Genomic DNA, 14,906 nt, shown 5'->3' with positions numbered 1-14,906 from the left:
TAATATTATACTTTTTTTACATGTTACTCGCCTTCTTAAAAAATTACTCAAGTAAAATTAATGAAAATGTTACTGATGATAAATTTAATGAAGTCACATATTAAATAAGGTTTAACTAAGAGTATAAATTAAATTTGCACATCAAACCAAAATCTACTAAATAGTTCTTAGATTACTAAAAAAGACATCTACATCACTACTGTCACGCAAATGGAATGTCATTGACCGACTTATCACACGTAGGGTTTCTAATTGGATTATGGTTATTATTAAGAGTCGGTTTTCGTACTAATTTTGTTAACTGGTAAATATAATTAGTCACCAAAATGTGGCTGGACGAAGCGGACGGCTTCGCCGAGATATTCAAGGGATATTTACCCTATTATTTGCTTGTGGCTCTACCTATTTTTATCATTATGTCGCCTGTGAACCCGGTGGCTGCTTCCCATGAGTTTTCCGTGTATAGAATGCAACAATACGACTTACATACTGTCCCCCATGGTGAGTACATAGTTTAGAAGGAACTCTAAGTAATAAAACAAAAAATCGATTGTGACATTTTTGAGGTTATTTTTGGATAGATCTATTGGCTGTTTGTTTCGTGACTGTTGATTAGACTTATTAAAAAAGTACGTTGTGTCTATTGTTACACTATTGTTCGCCGTTATTGTACCATGAAATGAATATTATTTGTTATACTTAAATACTTCATAACAAATACAGGTAAAGATAACATTAATGACAAATATTGATATAGAGCAAGAATGTCTAAAAGCTTTATAAATACTAGTCTTATAAAACTTATAAACAAATTAAGACTTACTCAGTGTTTTGCAACTAAGCAGGAACTTAATTAAGGAAAATACAACTTTAAAATGACTTTTTGCTGTACTGTACACCTATATCAACAGAATTCTTATTTTCTATATGACTTTTGCATCAAAGTTATCAACCTGCATAACTATCATAGCAATATTTATAAAGCTAAGAGTAAACCATAATAAAAAAAATTATGTTTTTTTTATCTAGCCAGTTTCTGTGTCCAACTGCTGAGCAAAGGCCTCTCCCTTGGATTTCTAGTCCCCTTGATCGCTTACTGCATCCGGCCATCTCTCCAGGAAATAATATCATCAATTGTTTTTGTCCAGGATGCCGCAGTGCCAGCTTCAACTTGGAAGGTCGTTCTCTTACATCATGGAGTACTTCCCGCCACTGCGTCGTCGCCAGGGTCCAGGATATCACCATCGATCAGTTCATGGAGATCAGGGCTAAGGCTGGAGCACTCCTGCTTGTGTTGCCCAAGAATGATACGGTTTTGACTCCTGAGGAGAAAGAAGTAAGAGTTCTTATAGTTATTATTTACTTACACTACACTAGCTTATATGTTATTTGGGTCTCCAGCTATCTATTAACCAAATTTCATAGAAATCAGTTCATTAGTATTTGCATGAAAGAGTAACAAACATCCATGCATACTCATAAAATTTTGCATACATACCTTTTTCTAATTACTAAGTTTTTGCTTTTAAAAGGGCCCATTTAGCCTTACTTTTAACGCACAATCTTTCTGTCATGTTAACTAACAACAACAACTCACAAATTCATACTCAGGTTGATTACAGACAATTTTGAACTGAAAAATTCAAAAGCTTTTGACCTTATTCGAGATTTGGAATTTACACCTTTATCTTCTGCATGCATGTTAAATTGTTTTGTATCTCTACACATGAGTGTTAACGACAATTCTGAAAAGTATGGATGCTGATCTAAAAATCTAGGTCAGAAATAAAATATAATAGTAAAACAAGCTATAGGATTTCAAATCTTAAGCTACCTTTTTAATGGGTTAATACAACAATAAACAAGCTACATGATTTCAAATCTATAGCAACTACCTACCTGTGTATTACAAAACAATAAGGAAAACCATTATTATTATTATTTCAATATACTATTCTTATGATTGGACTCAATATTATATTGCTTGTTAGTATATTGTTGCATTTTTATAAGCTTTGAAAATAATATTGATCTGCAGCACCTTCAATATGTTAGACTTATATCAAGTTCAAAAAACATTAAAATATAAATGTCACAAGTTAAAATCATTATTGTTCATAGGTACTATTTAAAAAGTAAAAGTACTTTAGAGTTATTTCAATGTGATCAATATTTTCTTTTAATAATGAGATTGTACTATTTGGCTTCCTCAACAATGAAAGATTATGTTTGCCTACGGATTAACCTACTTTGTGCAATGCTATACAATTAGTTCTGTTTCAAATATGAAAAGTGGAGTAGTAATAACTCTATGAATAAATATTACTTGTGTTTCATCAAAATTTAAGACACAATGCAGGGTCAATTATATTTTTTTTTTCACATTTTTCCTTGTTACACACGAAAACTTAAAACATTTTTTTTCGTAATAATTAGATCTTTTGTAAGGAAAAAATCAAAGTTCTCTGCACATTACCATACAAAATGACTTGCCAAGTTTTTTAGCGTAAAACACAATTTATTTATGAGAGGACACAAGTGCAGTATTAGGACACAAATTATTTATTTATGTTTTGAAATCTACAACAATTTTCCTTTTTCCTCAGCACATCCAACTCTTGGAGATGGCAATGATCCAGCAAGAAATCAACGCACCGGTGTACTTTGCTCGCTGGTCTCCAGACTTTGAGGATATTCTCCGAGACCTGCAGCACAGCTTTATCACTGATGACAAGTCTGGCACGGCTTTGGAAGCCATGTTAAACACTGTGTCGTCTAATGGCTATCAAATTGGTAAGTTTGTTTATTTATACTCTGCCTTTACTCAACACTGGGTGGAAATGGGCTGATTAGATAGATAGATAGAAGAATTTCTATACTTGCTAAACTTTAAACTAAGCATTCATTGTGGTATCAGAGCGTACAGAGTTCACTCACTGTAAAGATCTGTTGCTTTGTATTAGATCTTAGACAATACCTAGCAGTCTGTCTGTGTATCTTTCCCAGGACTTTTAACCCCCACTAATAATGTGAATGCTACCCCATATTCTGTTTCAAGCTATAACATTATACTAATAAATAAAAGTTTCATGCATTGTCATATCTAGTATACTTATATGCATTATACCTTTATGCATTACATACTGTGTATGTACGATGTACTCAATAAAAAATTAAAAATTTCTTCAGCGAAATACAAATTTTATTTTACATCTGAAAATACTGGAAACTATAACAGTATCTCGACCTAGATAGAAAAGCAAACAATCTGATAAGAAATTGTGATACTTAGTACTTTCAAGATTTATGATGTGTTTTACTATTTATACTAGACTTTTCTTATCATGTACCTTGACAAATTGAACTAATCATATTCATTTATAAAAGCAAATTAAAGACCAAAATTATCTGAAAGAATTGAACCATGAGATATCGAAGTTTTAATCTATTATGTTTACTTAGGATCATTTTATTACTTTGCTAATATATTATTCTTACAGTAGACCATTTTATTTGTTCACAAACCTTCCCACAACACCAACAATAATACTCATGGATAGTACAACAATTTTTTAAATGGGAATCGAACCCAACAAGTCCGTGCGCAAATCAAGCACAGCGCAATACATAGACGAAAACGAAAGACGGTGCCCTCTTTATTTCCTTTCAAGCATCAAAATCCTGGATTCTGAAAGGAATACCATATCGTAAATCTAAAGTATTTTTTTCTTTGTAGTGGTATCAGCATCAGCGCCACAGAAGTTGGACTCGAAGCCGGTGACGTTGCACGGCAAGCTGGTGGGACGCTCAGGTTCTGCGCAGACCATCGTTATAGCTGCCCATTACGATTCATCCGCTTTGGTGCCTGTAAGTGTCAACATGATAACTAACCTGTCTGATTCAGTATAAAGTTTTGTATGATGTACAAAAGATACAAGAATCGGCTCAGGTCGGCTAAAGAGTTAAATTACTATTGAGTTTTCTCGACACCTATTGAAAGATTTTCGTTAGTAACCCGGAGATTTGTGATTTGCTCGGTATTTCCAAAATATGCAGCCCATTATTACTAAGGTAGTAGTTAATACACCCCTAACATGCTTGTTGTTATTGAAAACAATTGTTGCAAAAGATAAATCTACCTGCAAGATTCAGTACGCCTGTGTAAGGCGAAAGCTGCAAAATACCTATTTTGTTTTTACCTACTCGATTATATACTAAAAGATCTCCCCTTTTTCTAGGAACTAGCTCAAGGTGCGGACTCAAACGCGTCAGGTGCAGTCGCAGTGTTAGAACTAGCTCGTATATTCTCCCGGCTGTACTCCACCGCGTCGGTCCGCGGCGGGCCCTCCCTCGTGTTCGTGCTGACTTCTCTCGGCGCCTCACTCAACTACTTCTCAGCTAAGAAATGGTTAGAGGAACAGTTGGATTCTACTGATGCTGCGTTGTTGCAAGTAAGTACTATACTCAGGCCGTTACAAACGTGCGAACTACGTCATAATGAAAATAATCATAGGAATGTGACAATGTGTTAGTGCGAGCGAGAGACTCCGATAAAATGACATGACTTGATTCGCACGTTTGAATTGGTCCAAATATAACGCTATATTTACATGATTTTCCTTCATCATCTCTTTATATACTAAAATCACAGTCCTTTTGTGAATCTACTGAACGGATACATAACTATCGACTACGGCAACCGTTAGTTTAAATAAACAACATTACTACACAAAGCTATAGTTACTATATGGAGTAGAAAATAACAGAATATGGCGATATAATTTATCTTAATAATTGAAACTGCTTTTTATCATGACAACATGAAACAAGATGGATAAAAAGGTGACCTTATTTCTCAAGGGTAGAGTTTTTGCATAACTAACCTACAAATAAGTAATTAGTGACAAAATAACTCTGTGTCGAAATGAAATATTATAATTTTGTTATGCAATTCGGTCGAAACGTCGAGTAAACAAATAAGGCATATTATCCTTTAATTTTTATGACCCCGTACATAATTATTATATATATATCATTATTATTATTATAATAATAATTATGTATGTATGTGTACAAGTCGCGAGAGTTTAAACTCGTACGATATCCAATACAAGCATTTCTAAACTTGACATAAAACTGTCCAATGTCTTCGAAATATCACTTTTTTTCTTCTTTTCCGTCATCACACCCTCATGTGAAGGGCACTCAATTATCAGTCTTTGAATCCCCACAAACGTGACGTGTCGGTTCGATGCTTGAGTCGTGCAAAGTGTCATTGTCAACCACTTGATATCAATGGAGTTCTAAATATACATTTTGAAGCGTTTGAGCTCTTTTGTTGCAAATATTTTATGAGTTTTTTTGCCGTTTCTTTTTGGTTTCGAGTGTAGAGTTAAGATGTTCTTTGAAGACTGTAGGTGGGTAGGTGGGATTAACGTGTGTGTGATTAGGATACTCTTTGTAAACTGCAAGTGAGATTAATCTCCTTTGAACGTATTAAGGCCTATACTTGACTTATACGGACAAACGGGCTGAATAGATAGATATTGGTACATACTTAAGAAGAATATGTGAGACGTACACGTATGCGTGTTACAGTTTTCATTATAATACATACATCGGCGTTGTTATACAGGAAAGGTACTCTCGAAAAAAAAAATGGTAACGGGTAATCGCAAAAAACTAGTTTATATTCTTATTTGTCAATATTAGGACACAGCATTTTTCATAAAAGTTAAAATAAAAAGTCCACTATTTCAATTATATCTTTTAGCTTTATAACAAAGTACCCGTATCACCTATACCAAAACGAATTTTCTGTTGCGACCAAATATACTTTTATTCTGCATTTTGACCAGGGTTTACCACATTGACATATAGTACATAGCTATACCTACTCTAATATCTCCTTTCTTTCCAGGACGTATCATTCGTAATGTGCGTGGACTCGATCTCGTCGTCTCCATCACTCACGATGCACGTGTCCAAGCCGCCCCGCGCGGGTGGCGCGGCGCACTCGCTGCAGAGCCGCCTCGGAGCCAAGGTTGTGCACAAGAAGATCAACCTCGCTGATGAACTGCTCGCCTGGCAGCATGAGAGGTTCAGCATCAGACGGATGACGGCTTTCACGCTTAGTTCGTTACAGGTAATGTGGAGTTTTAAGTAGCTAGCTAATTTCTTGCCAATTCGTGTCATTGGCTGATTCTTCCGAATGGTTCATTCGCTTATTAGGTATAGAGAATAGATAATTTGATTTGAATTATTACAAATCGTTAGATGCCGGGAAATTATAGTTTCTTACTAAAGAAGATCGTATTTTTATCAAGTTCAAAGTTTTATTTTGTTTATCTGCATCCCTAGCGTAATTCACGGGAATTATTTTTTCAAGTAGGTATATTTTAAGTGTTCAACTTTCGATATTCAAATAACAAAAAAAGTAGCGTTAGAGCTTTAGCGAATACCGATTGTAACGCAAGAACGACTCTGATAGTATAGTAATACGAGTAGCTTGACCGCAGACTGCGATTCACGTGCCGACGTAATCTTGTATCTATACTAATATTATAAAGCTGAAGAGTTTGATTGTTTGTTTGAACGCGCTAAACTCCGGTGTGAATTGAAAATCTGTTATATAGCCTATTTATTGAGGAAGGCTACATTACGCTACGACCATTAGGAGCGGAGCAGCAACGAACAATATAACAAATGATTAATATGTAGCTTATTAATTTATAACACCATTTTTCACAGAGTCACAAAGACCCAGCCCGCAGCACGGTCCTGGACACACCATCGGAGTCCTCACTGAAGAACTTAGCGTCAAACATAGCGCTCACGGCACGTGCACTCGCGTCACATGTGTACAACCTGACTGAGGAGATGAATGATGAAGACGCCGCGCTCTATGATGATGCACTGGTAATATTATCATATAACTTGGTGATGCCTGCGGCTCTGCTCGCCGAAAAATAGTATCCCATTTCGTTCCTTTTGATATATCCTATCACCCTGGAAAGCACGAATAAATTCTGTGGTTTTTACATGAACAAAAGACAAACACACCTTCGCGAGAATAAGCGTAATTGAATGCTTTTATGGTTATACTAGCGGACCCGACAGATGTTGTCCTGTCTAATAAATTAAAAATTTATTATAAAAACATTGTCCAGCGGACAAAATTGTGAATCTAAACCATTCTCAGATCCCCTTGAACACACACAAAAAATTTCATCAAAATCGGTCCAGTCGTTTAAGAGAAGTTCAGTGACATACACACTTACAGAAGAATTATATATATATAAAGATTTGATTAAGTGGCTCTGGTTTTAGTGGTAGTGTATACAGACTTTTGCATTTTATGACTAGATTGGTGACCATGCACTGAATAATAATGAGTGTTTTTGTTTCAGGCCGTAGATGAAGCGTCAATAAAGTACTGGTACAAATACTTATCATCACAAGCGAGAGCACCACAAATAATTACCACTACATCACCTAGTCAAGGTAAACAAACATAAAAAAGTGTTTTTTCCTTACATGATCCATAGTATTATCACCCTGTATACTTTTGTTGGCCCGCATAACTACACGCGGTAATAACTTTTATCCCCAAATTTCGTTTTTCAGGGGTTTATTTCTGAAAAAGTTAAATTTTGCCAATATTTGATCCCGTGTCTATCTCTATGCTAGATTTCATCAAAAATCGGTTTTGGGTAACCGTTTAGTAGACTTGTATAGACGTCGCCAAACAACTTGAACATAATTTGCTGTATTAGAAAGTAAACAGAATGTAGACCCAGTGCAGAAGACACTTGGTTGGCTGTTATACCAGTCGGGTGCTCGAAGCTGAAACGTCCTCGCCTTTGCGCAATACTATTATACCTAAACTGACCTAAAAATCGTTCACTAAGATGTAGCGAAATTGTTCAAGTTGTTTGGCGGTTTGTGTCCGTTTTTGTATGTATGTAAAAGTCATCGCAACACAACAGTAATTCTCAGTACGGGAGTCTTAAGTAATAAAGTTGTTTTAAAAGTAATATGTTGTTGTCCAGGAGTGACGGGCGCGCTGGAGCGAGCTCTGTCGCGCTACATGGAGGTGGCGGCGAGCGTGCACGCCGTGGACAAGCGCGAGCCCGAGTACACGCTGTACGGGGCCACCGCCGCGGCCCTTTATGTCTATAGGTACGTACATTTTACCATTGAATTACCACTGCGAGAGCTAAAAAACCTAGTGGAATAATAATATGGCTTGACCAGGAATTAAGAATAACTTTTTTCACATCCATAGTTCGTCTAGTAGGTTGTAAAAGATACAGGTGCATTTTATCAAAATTAAAAATTACGCCGATACGATCAGCTGCAATGATGTTTTAAATCACCTCTTAATTGAAAAGTAAAATATTCTTTCTATGATCTGTGTGACGGACTAATTAGAATTGATTTTAAACTACCCTGTAATTGTCCCTGTTAAAAGAATTTGTGTTTTATGCCTGAGTGATAATGAACAGTCAAATCTGTACTAATAGGCATGAGATTTACTAGTTTTCCAAATATATTTTGTGCGGCCTCCATGGCGCACTGGCTAAGGTGGTCGTCACGCCACTATCAGTGTGTCGAGAGGTGGTGGGTTCGATTCCCTCACGGAACCAATATTCGTGCGATCCACGTTAATCTATGTATGTAAAAGTAACCGCGACACAAGAACGATTCTTAGCGCGAGAGTTGTCTTTAAAACAAAAATACAATGAATAATAATGTAATTAACTTATTTGTTTTTGTGTTCCACAGTGTAAAACCAGCAGTATTCGATCTAATACTGACACTAGCCATCGTGGCGTACCTCACCGTGGTATACTTCGCTATACAGTTGTTCCCGAGGTTTTATGAAGAATACGCCAAACTCGTCACGGGCAAAGCCAAAGTACATTAGTATAGTTAATTGTGGTGTGAAAACAATAGCTTGTGGAATGTGCTGTCTCGCTCTTGCGTATGGAGTTTTGGTTTGTGTGAGTGAGAGATCCGAGTGGTTTTCCGTTTCGAATGCTTTTATCGGTAATTGATACGTAAATAAACGATTTTATTTTGAAATCACAAAAAATGGACAAATTGCGTGATTAAAACCTCTGTATTAGCGTCTCTCATTTTACGTAAAAAAGAATTCATATTGCTATTCTACTCACACATATGAACTTTGCCAAACGTGTAAACGAGAGGAGCACATTTCATATAATCTAAGCTTAACAAAACTGTCTTATCAGGTTATATTGAAATCTATATGACTCAGAGTTTAGACTAACTGACTATAATAAGGCAATTCAAACTTTAAAAAGAGGTTTCAAAACTATTCAAATATTTAAAATCTAATTGAAGTATAAATATTCGACTTCAATTAATATAAATTACGAATTTTGATTGCTTAAGGATGCATCGCGCTTTAGGCCGTATACAAAATCCAGTACAAAACGGTTCAAGGTGTATGTAGGGTTGCACCGCGCTACAGGCCGGCTTCTATTTTTATCAGTCTACCCTTATATTACAAAGAACATGCTTAGGTATAAAATGTCTTTATGTTTTCTAAAGCCTTTCATTAGAAATGATTTTTTTCAAGAAATCTACAGAATTTAGAAGTTTTACTTGCCTTATTATAGTTGTCAAGCTAGTAAATAAATGTTCTAACGAAATACGCAGTGTTATATTAAGATTTTTTTATTACAAAAATATATGGAAAATATGAAAGACATGATTTGCATTTAAAACAAAATATACTGCGTGTTTACTTAGAACAATACTTCTTTATCAAAAAGCTAAGTTTATTGAAAAACATCATGGACTTTTAACGACCGAGTGTAAAAATATCATTTAATTTGAAGTTAAAACTAAATGGATTTATTTTTATCGCAAAATTGATCGAAGACATTGGTCGATCTCGATCAATTAGAAAAAAAGTTAACCTAATACTATCTCACTGGTGGGCAAGGGTCTTCCCCCGAAATGAGGAGGTAGACCTATAGTCCACCACGCTGGCGAAATTGGGGACATTGCATACCCTCAAGAACTTGGTTTGGGGATTTCATGCTTTCAAGAACTTTAGGCATGCAAGGTTGAAACCTTCTTCTAAAGGAAGATATTTATAAGAAGAAGAACAATTGATACTCAAAAGTATTTCTGTCGCTATAATACACGTCAAAGTGACAAAGACGGCATGATACATAGTTGCTTAAAGAAAAAGGTATATTTCTACATTCGGCCGTGAAAAGTGTTGTCAATAAACTTAGTTTGAATAGTATAATAATATTTCAATAGAATAAATACGGTTGCCTAGTTCTACGAGAGAAAATTTTACCCTGCGGTATCCTATGTACATGAACCATGGAATAATATGATGTACGGCTGTTATAACAAGCTTATTTTCCCCTTAAAATCTACTAAATCTACCCCCTTCGGGTGGGAATTTCCAAAAAATCCTCCCTTAGTCCTCCTCTACACTTCCTAAGGAATCTTCATACTAAATTTCAACTTTCTACGCTCAGTAGTTTCGGCTGTGCGTTGTCCATCAGTCAGTCACTTAGTAATGGAAGAGTTTTGAATATATTGATTGAGAAATTATTGACAACAGCTGTTATACAGGGTGTTAGGCAGGTCAAACGAAATAATACTATAACATACAGGGTGTTAGGCACACGGTTGTCCAAACGATTGCCGACACGTTGGTATCAATCGATTTAAATTAGGACTCACCGTTTCGGAGATATGATACTGTTATTTCGTTTTTTCAACCGTCTACATAAGGCCCTGTATATAATCTTGGGAAAAATAGCTTTTGAATGGCTTGTTTTAACAGTCGTGTATACTTGTTACCAAAATCACACCACACAGTCAATGATAGTATAAGTGTTGATTAACATGATTTATAAATATACTGCACTACTAAACTTGTGTAAAAACTTATTAGTTATGTTTTGTCTCTTTCACTCATTCACTAACCCCCGGTTTCTGAGGCACATCTAGGTGTAGTTTATCTATTCAATTGCGTTTAAACTAATATAAAAACACGCTATTGAATAGATAAACTACCGCTAAATGTACTCAGAAACCGGGCATGAGTCACTCAGTTGCGTTTACCGGCCGGTAAACTATCTTTATTCTCATAATAATATACAGTCGCGTTCACCGTTTAGTTAACTTTCTCTGAGTTGAGTCTTAACTTAGGTTGAGACACTGAGCGTCTCCGTGCTTAAGAACGCACGATAAAACGTCCTAGTTGTTATAGATAACAGTCGTTATGTTATCATAGGCCTACTTTGGTCTTTGAACTACCATGACACTCGGATGTCTGTATTTTAGACCAATAGTCGCTAAGCCATGTCAAAGGCTAGAGGCTTAAACAACTTTGACACTAAGTCGACCTCTGACATTACGATTTAAAACTTGATTGAAAGTGGCAAAACAACGTGATAACACAGTGTTTAGTATTGCAGTGAATCGTAGTCCTCACAAATGATATCATTATCTACATAATATAGTATAATGTCATAGTTTTTGCTATTATTTATCGAAACAGTCTATCTATTTTGTTACTCAATTCATGCGTTGGTGTTGTCAGTCGAAATGGTTTGTTCAAGTTTGATTATCGGTTCAAAAACTAGGTCATTTTCTTCCTTAGTGAAATGAAAATATGTCAAATGTAATAGACCAGTATCATGTCATGAATATCAAACATAGAACCACCTTTTTAACTAATATGTTGTATTATTTTTTCATTCAAGAAAAAAATACAACAAATTTAAATGTCTGCTACTCCAATAAAAAAAATATATTCTTATACCTACTCTGATTTGCCTTCCGCTATTCGTAACCCGCAATTTATAGTCTAATTTTCTGGTAATTTCTTTAACCAACTTCATAAGGAGGAGGTTCTTCATTTACAATTTTTAATAGGTAATAAGCAATTTGAAGAATTATTTTGATTGACAATACATCGCGTTGTTTGTGAATTACGGCTAAAATTACAAAGAAAAATATCGTGAATAGAATAAGATGAAAGCAATATTTCCATGTTTATAAAATTAAGTATAAAATGTCAATATGCTGTGCTCTGTCCAGGACAAGAAAGGACAATTGAATGGGACAGGACAATTTTCTTTAATAAAGACAGTAAAATATATTTAATTTATTTTAATATTTCCGCCAGTCAGATAGTAATAAACGTTCATTGTTTTGGTATATATCTACCATAATGTGTATGTAATTTACCGGAATAATGGTATGTGGCCATATTTTTAAGCTGGCCACATTTGACCCAGGTACCTTATTAAATGTTTGACAACTGTTGTCCTATTGCATTGTCCTTTCCATTGTCCTGACAATTATTGCTTAATTTATTGCAAAAAAATGCGTAAATATCTCGTTCTTTTAAGTATTACTCAAAATCTAAGTGTTTTTTTTTTGTTATGGCAAATGGTTTATTTTCTAAATTATTAAAATGGCCACCATTAAATTATTTCTTTTGAAAAAGTGGTCCAAATATGAAGCTTAATTTCGAATGTTATTTATGCGAAATACTTTGGTTAAGTATTTTTTATTTATTGTATTTATTTATTCAAATGAAATTGCGTATTTAATTGTCTTTGAACCTAGCATGGGGTTATGTGACCAGACGAATATTGGCCATGATTTGATTACATCTGACGTTGATGAAAGCGAAATTTTCTTATATTGACAACGAATTTAATTTATATGAGTCTGAAAAATATTTCCTTTAGGCGCACCATTTTATATTTTTGGCTGTTATAAACATTCAGTCAAATATGCGTAAAAATATTTCGCTAATACTTGTTTGATGTTTGAAAATCAACTTATTACATTTTCAGCGGGTCGGGAACTAACCTTAAATTATAAATATTGTTTTGCCACATAATTCCATGCTCGGTATTTTTAATATAGCCCATAATTTTGTTCCATATCACATATACAGATACGTTAATAAATAAATTTAGTTGGCCGTCCTTAATGCTTGAAGTTCCTTACATAGAATCAATTTGTGGTACATAATTATTTTCCATGCACTTATTTTTATTGGTTTGGAGTCCACTGTCTACTCATGTCACAAATATTAATAAAATGTGAATAATAATTAATCTCTAGGTATATTTATTAGTAAAATATTAAATGCACTCCGGTGATCGTTTACTTCTAAACATACTCGCTATGAAAGGTTAACGGTTGATTAAATAACCGGTTAGAAATTCATAACTTTTATAGACCGTAAATTAAATTTTAAGGATTTTTAACAGACTTATTAATCCAATAATGTATGTTTAACTTTTTTTAGTAAGTTGTTAAAACATATTGGAAGAATTATTACATTTTATAAATGGCTAGAGTCATACAACAAAATTGACTTCTCCTTCACAAGGATTTTCACCGAATCAATCGGATTTAAATCGTCAATCATCGATTAATTTCAATTCCAATCATATATTTAGTATGAAAAATAATCCATCGTCGATTTCTTTCCTTTCTAATTTCCCTAGATAAAAGGTGGACGCCAAACCAATCCTAATATAATGTGATAAAAATATATTGTTTTATTTATGTATCGAGCTGTTGTGTTTACCGATTAGTTATATCGATAGGCTAAGGTTTAATATCGTAAAGGTTTTGGGTGCATCAGCCAAATGGTTCAATGACACGGACATACAAACTTTACGCTTTTTAAGCGAAGTGACGCTTGTACATCGTACGGGTGATAAGCCAAACTTGGAAATTGACAGTTTTGTAGTGTATAGTAAATATTAGGTCGGGAAAAAAGTTTATTTTCGCATTATAGTATGTATGAACTTGTAATAAAATCTTTTCTCTACACAAAAAATCTCGATATTTTCGTACCTCACGAGCTCACTGAAAGAAACCTAATGAACCGTGTACTCATTTGTGATTCTTGAAGCCAAAGAGATTTTATTACAAGTTCATACATACTATAATGCGAAAAGACTTTTTCCCCGACCTAATATGATCTCTACGCTAGCAAGTACACTCCAAAGGCTCTCCTGCTTCCTGCTTGAAACAAAAAATGTACTTTGTAATCTACATACATACAGTCTCATTGTTTTGGACTAAATTTTGGTAACTTTGTTTAGCTATATCGATGTTTGTAAAGCATATAATACGAGATCTATTTTGAGTGTGAAAGTTGCTTTAGAATAGTTATCATAGAGCGAATTATGTTAAGGTATTACTTACCTACGTTTTTCATGTGTTTACCATTCGCGCGGATTATAAACGTCACTTTTATTATGTAACACTACACAATTATAATAATGAATAACTTTTACATTTTAGTTCTCATATTAGAAATATTTAATTAACGACCGAATGCTTAAATCACACTCAATTTTAAGCGATACTCAAAATATTTTTCGTCTCTTAATACACGTAAAAGTTAACAGCTTAAGTGTAACTTAAAATTGAGTTACGTTTGAGTGTTCGGATATAATCTATTTTATTTAACCCTTTAACCGCCACGGTCGGCTATACTCCATAAATCAGAAAGTGCTCACGACGCTTTCGTCGGCAAATGTCGACAAAAATATACTCACGACGCCATATTTTTGTCGATTTTCTGATTTATCGAGTATAGCCAACCGTGGCGGTCAAAAGGTTAATAGTATATCAGTCAAATTGTCTAGTCTCCAATCATCGATGTATTTTAAAAAATCTTTAAATTATACATTTTCCTAGTGAATGTGGAGGTTTGTGATGTCCGTGTCTAAATGATCAATAGTTAGTGGATAGTTCAGAACAAATAAACTGTTTGTGTTTGTAAGCGAAAATGGTTGACGCTGCATGGAATTGAATACATTTTGTTTTTAAAATACGAGAGTTTTATTTAATATATACCTACGTTT

General features: G+C 34.4%; 1 protein-coding gene across 1 annotated transcript; it reads left to right on the top strand.

Moving 5' to 3' along the window:
• The first annotated feature begins 216 nt into the window (after positions 1–216).
• Positions 217–14,873, top strand: LOC142980255 (BOS complex subunit ncln). Its single transcript, XM_076125595.1, has 10 exons — positions 217–501; positions 1,149–1,336; positions 2,607–2,793; positions 3,737–3,867; positions 4,239–4,451; positions 5,921–6,145; positions 6,751–6,918; positions 7,410–7,503; positions 8,052–8,181; positions 8,788–14,873. The coding sequence occupies exons 1-10, from the start codon at positions 327–329 to the stop codon at positions 8,927–8,929; spliced, it is 1,653 nt and encodes a 550-aa protein (XP_075981710.1). The 5' UTR covers positions 217–326; the 3' UTR covers positions 8,930–14,873.
• The last annotated feature ends 33 nt before the right edge of the window (positions 14,874–14,906 follow it).

The sequence above is a fragment of the Anticarsia gemmatalis genome, chromosome 17 (genome assembly GCF_050436995.1).
Source record: "Anticarsia gemmatalis isolate Benzon Research Colony breed Stoneville strain chromosome 17, ilAntGemm2 primary, whole genome shotgun sequence".
NCBI lineage: Eukaryota > Metazoa > Arthropoda > Insecta > Lepidoptera > Erebidae > Anticarsia > Anticarsia gemmatalis.
This window is presented reverse-complemented; position numbering and strand designations above follow the sequence as displayed.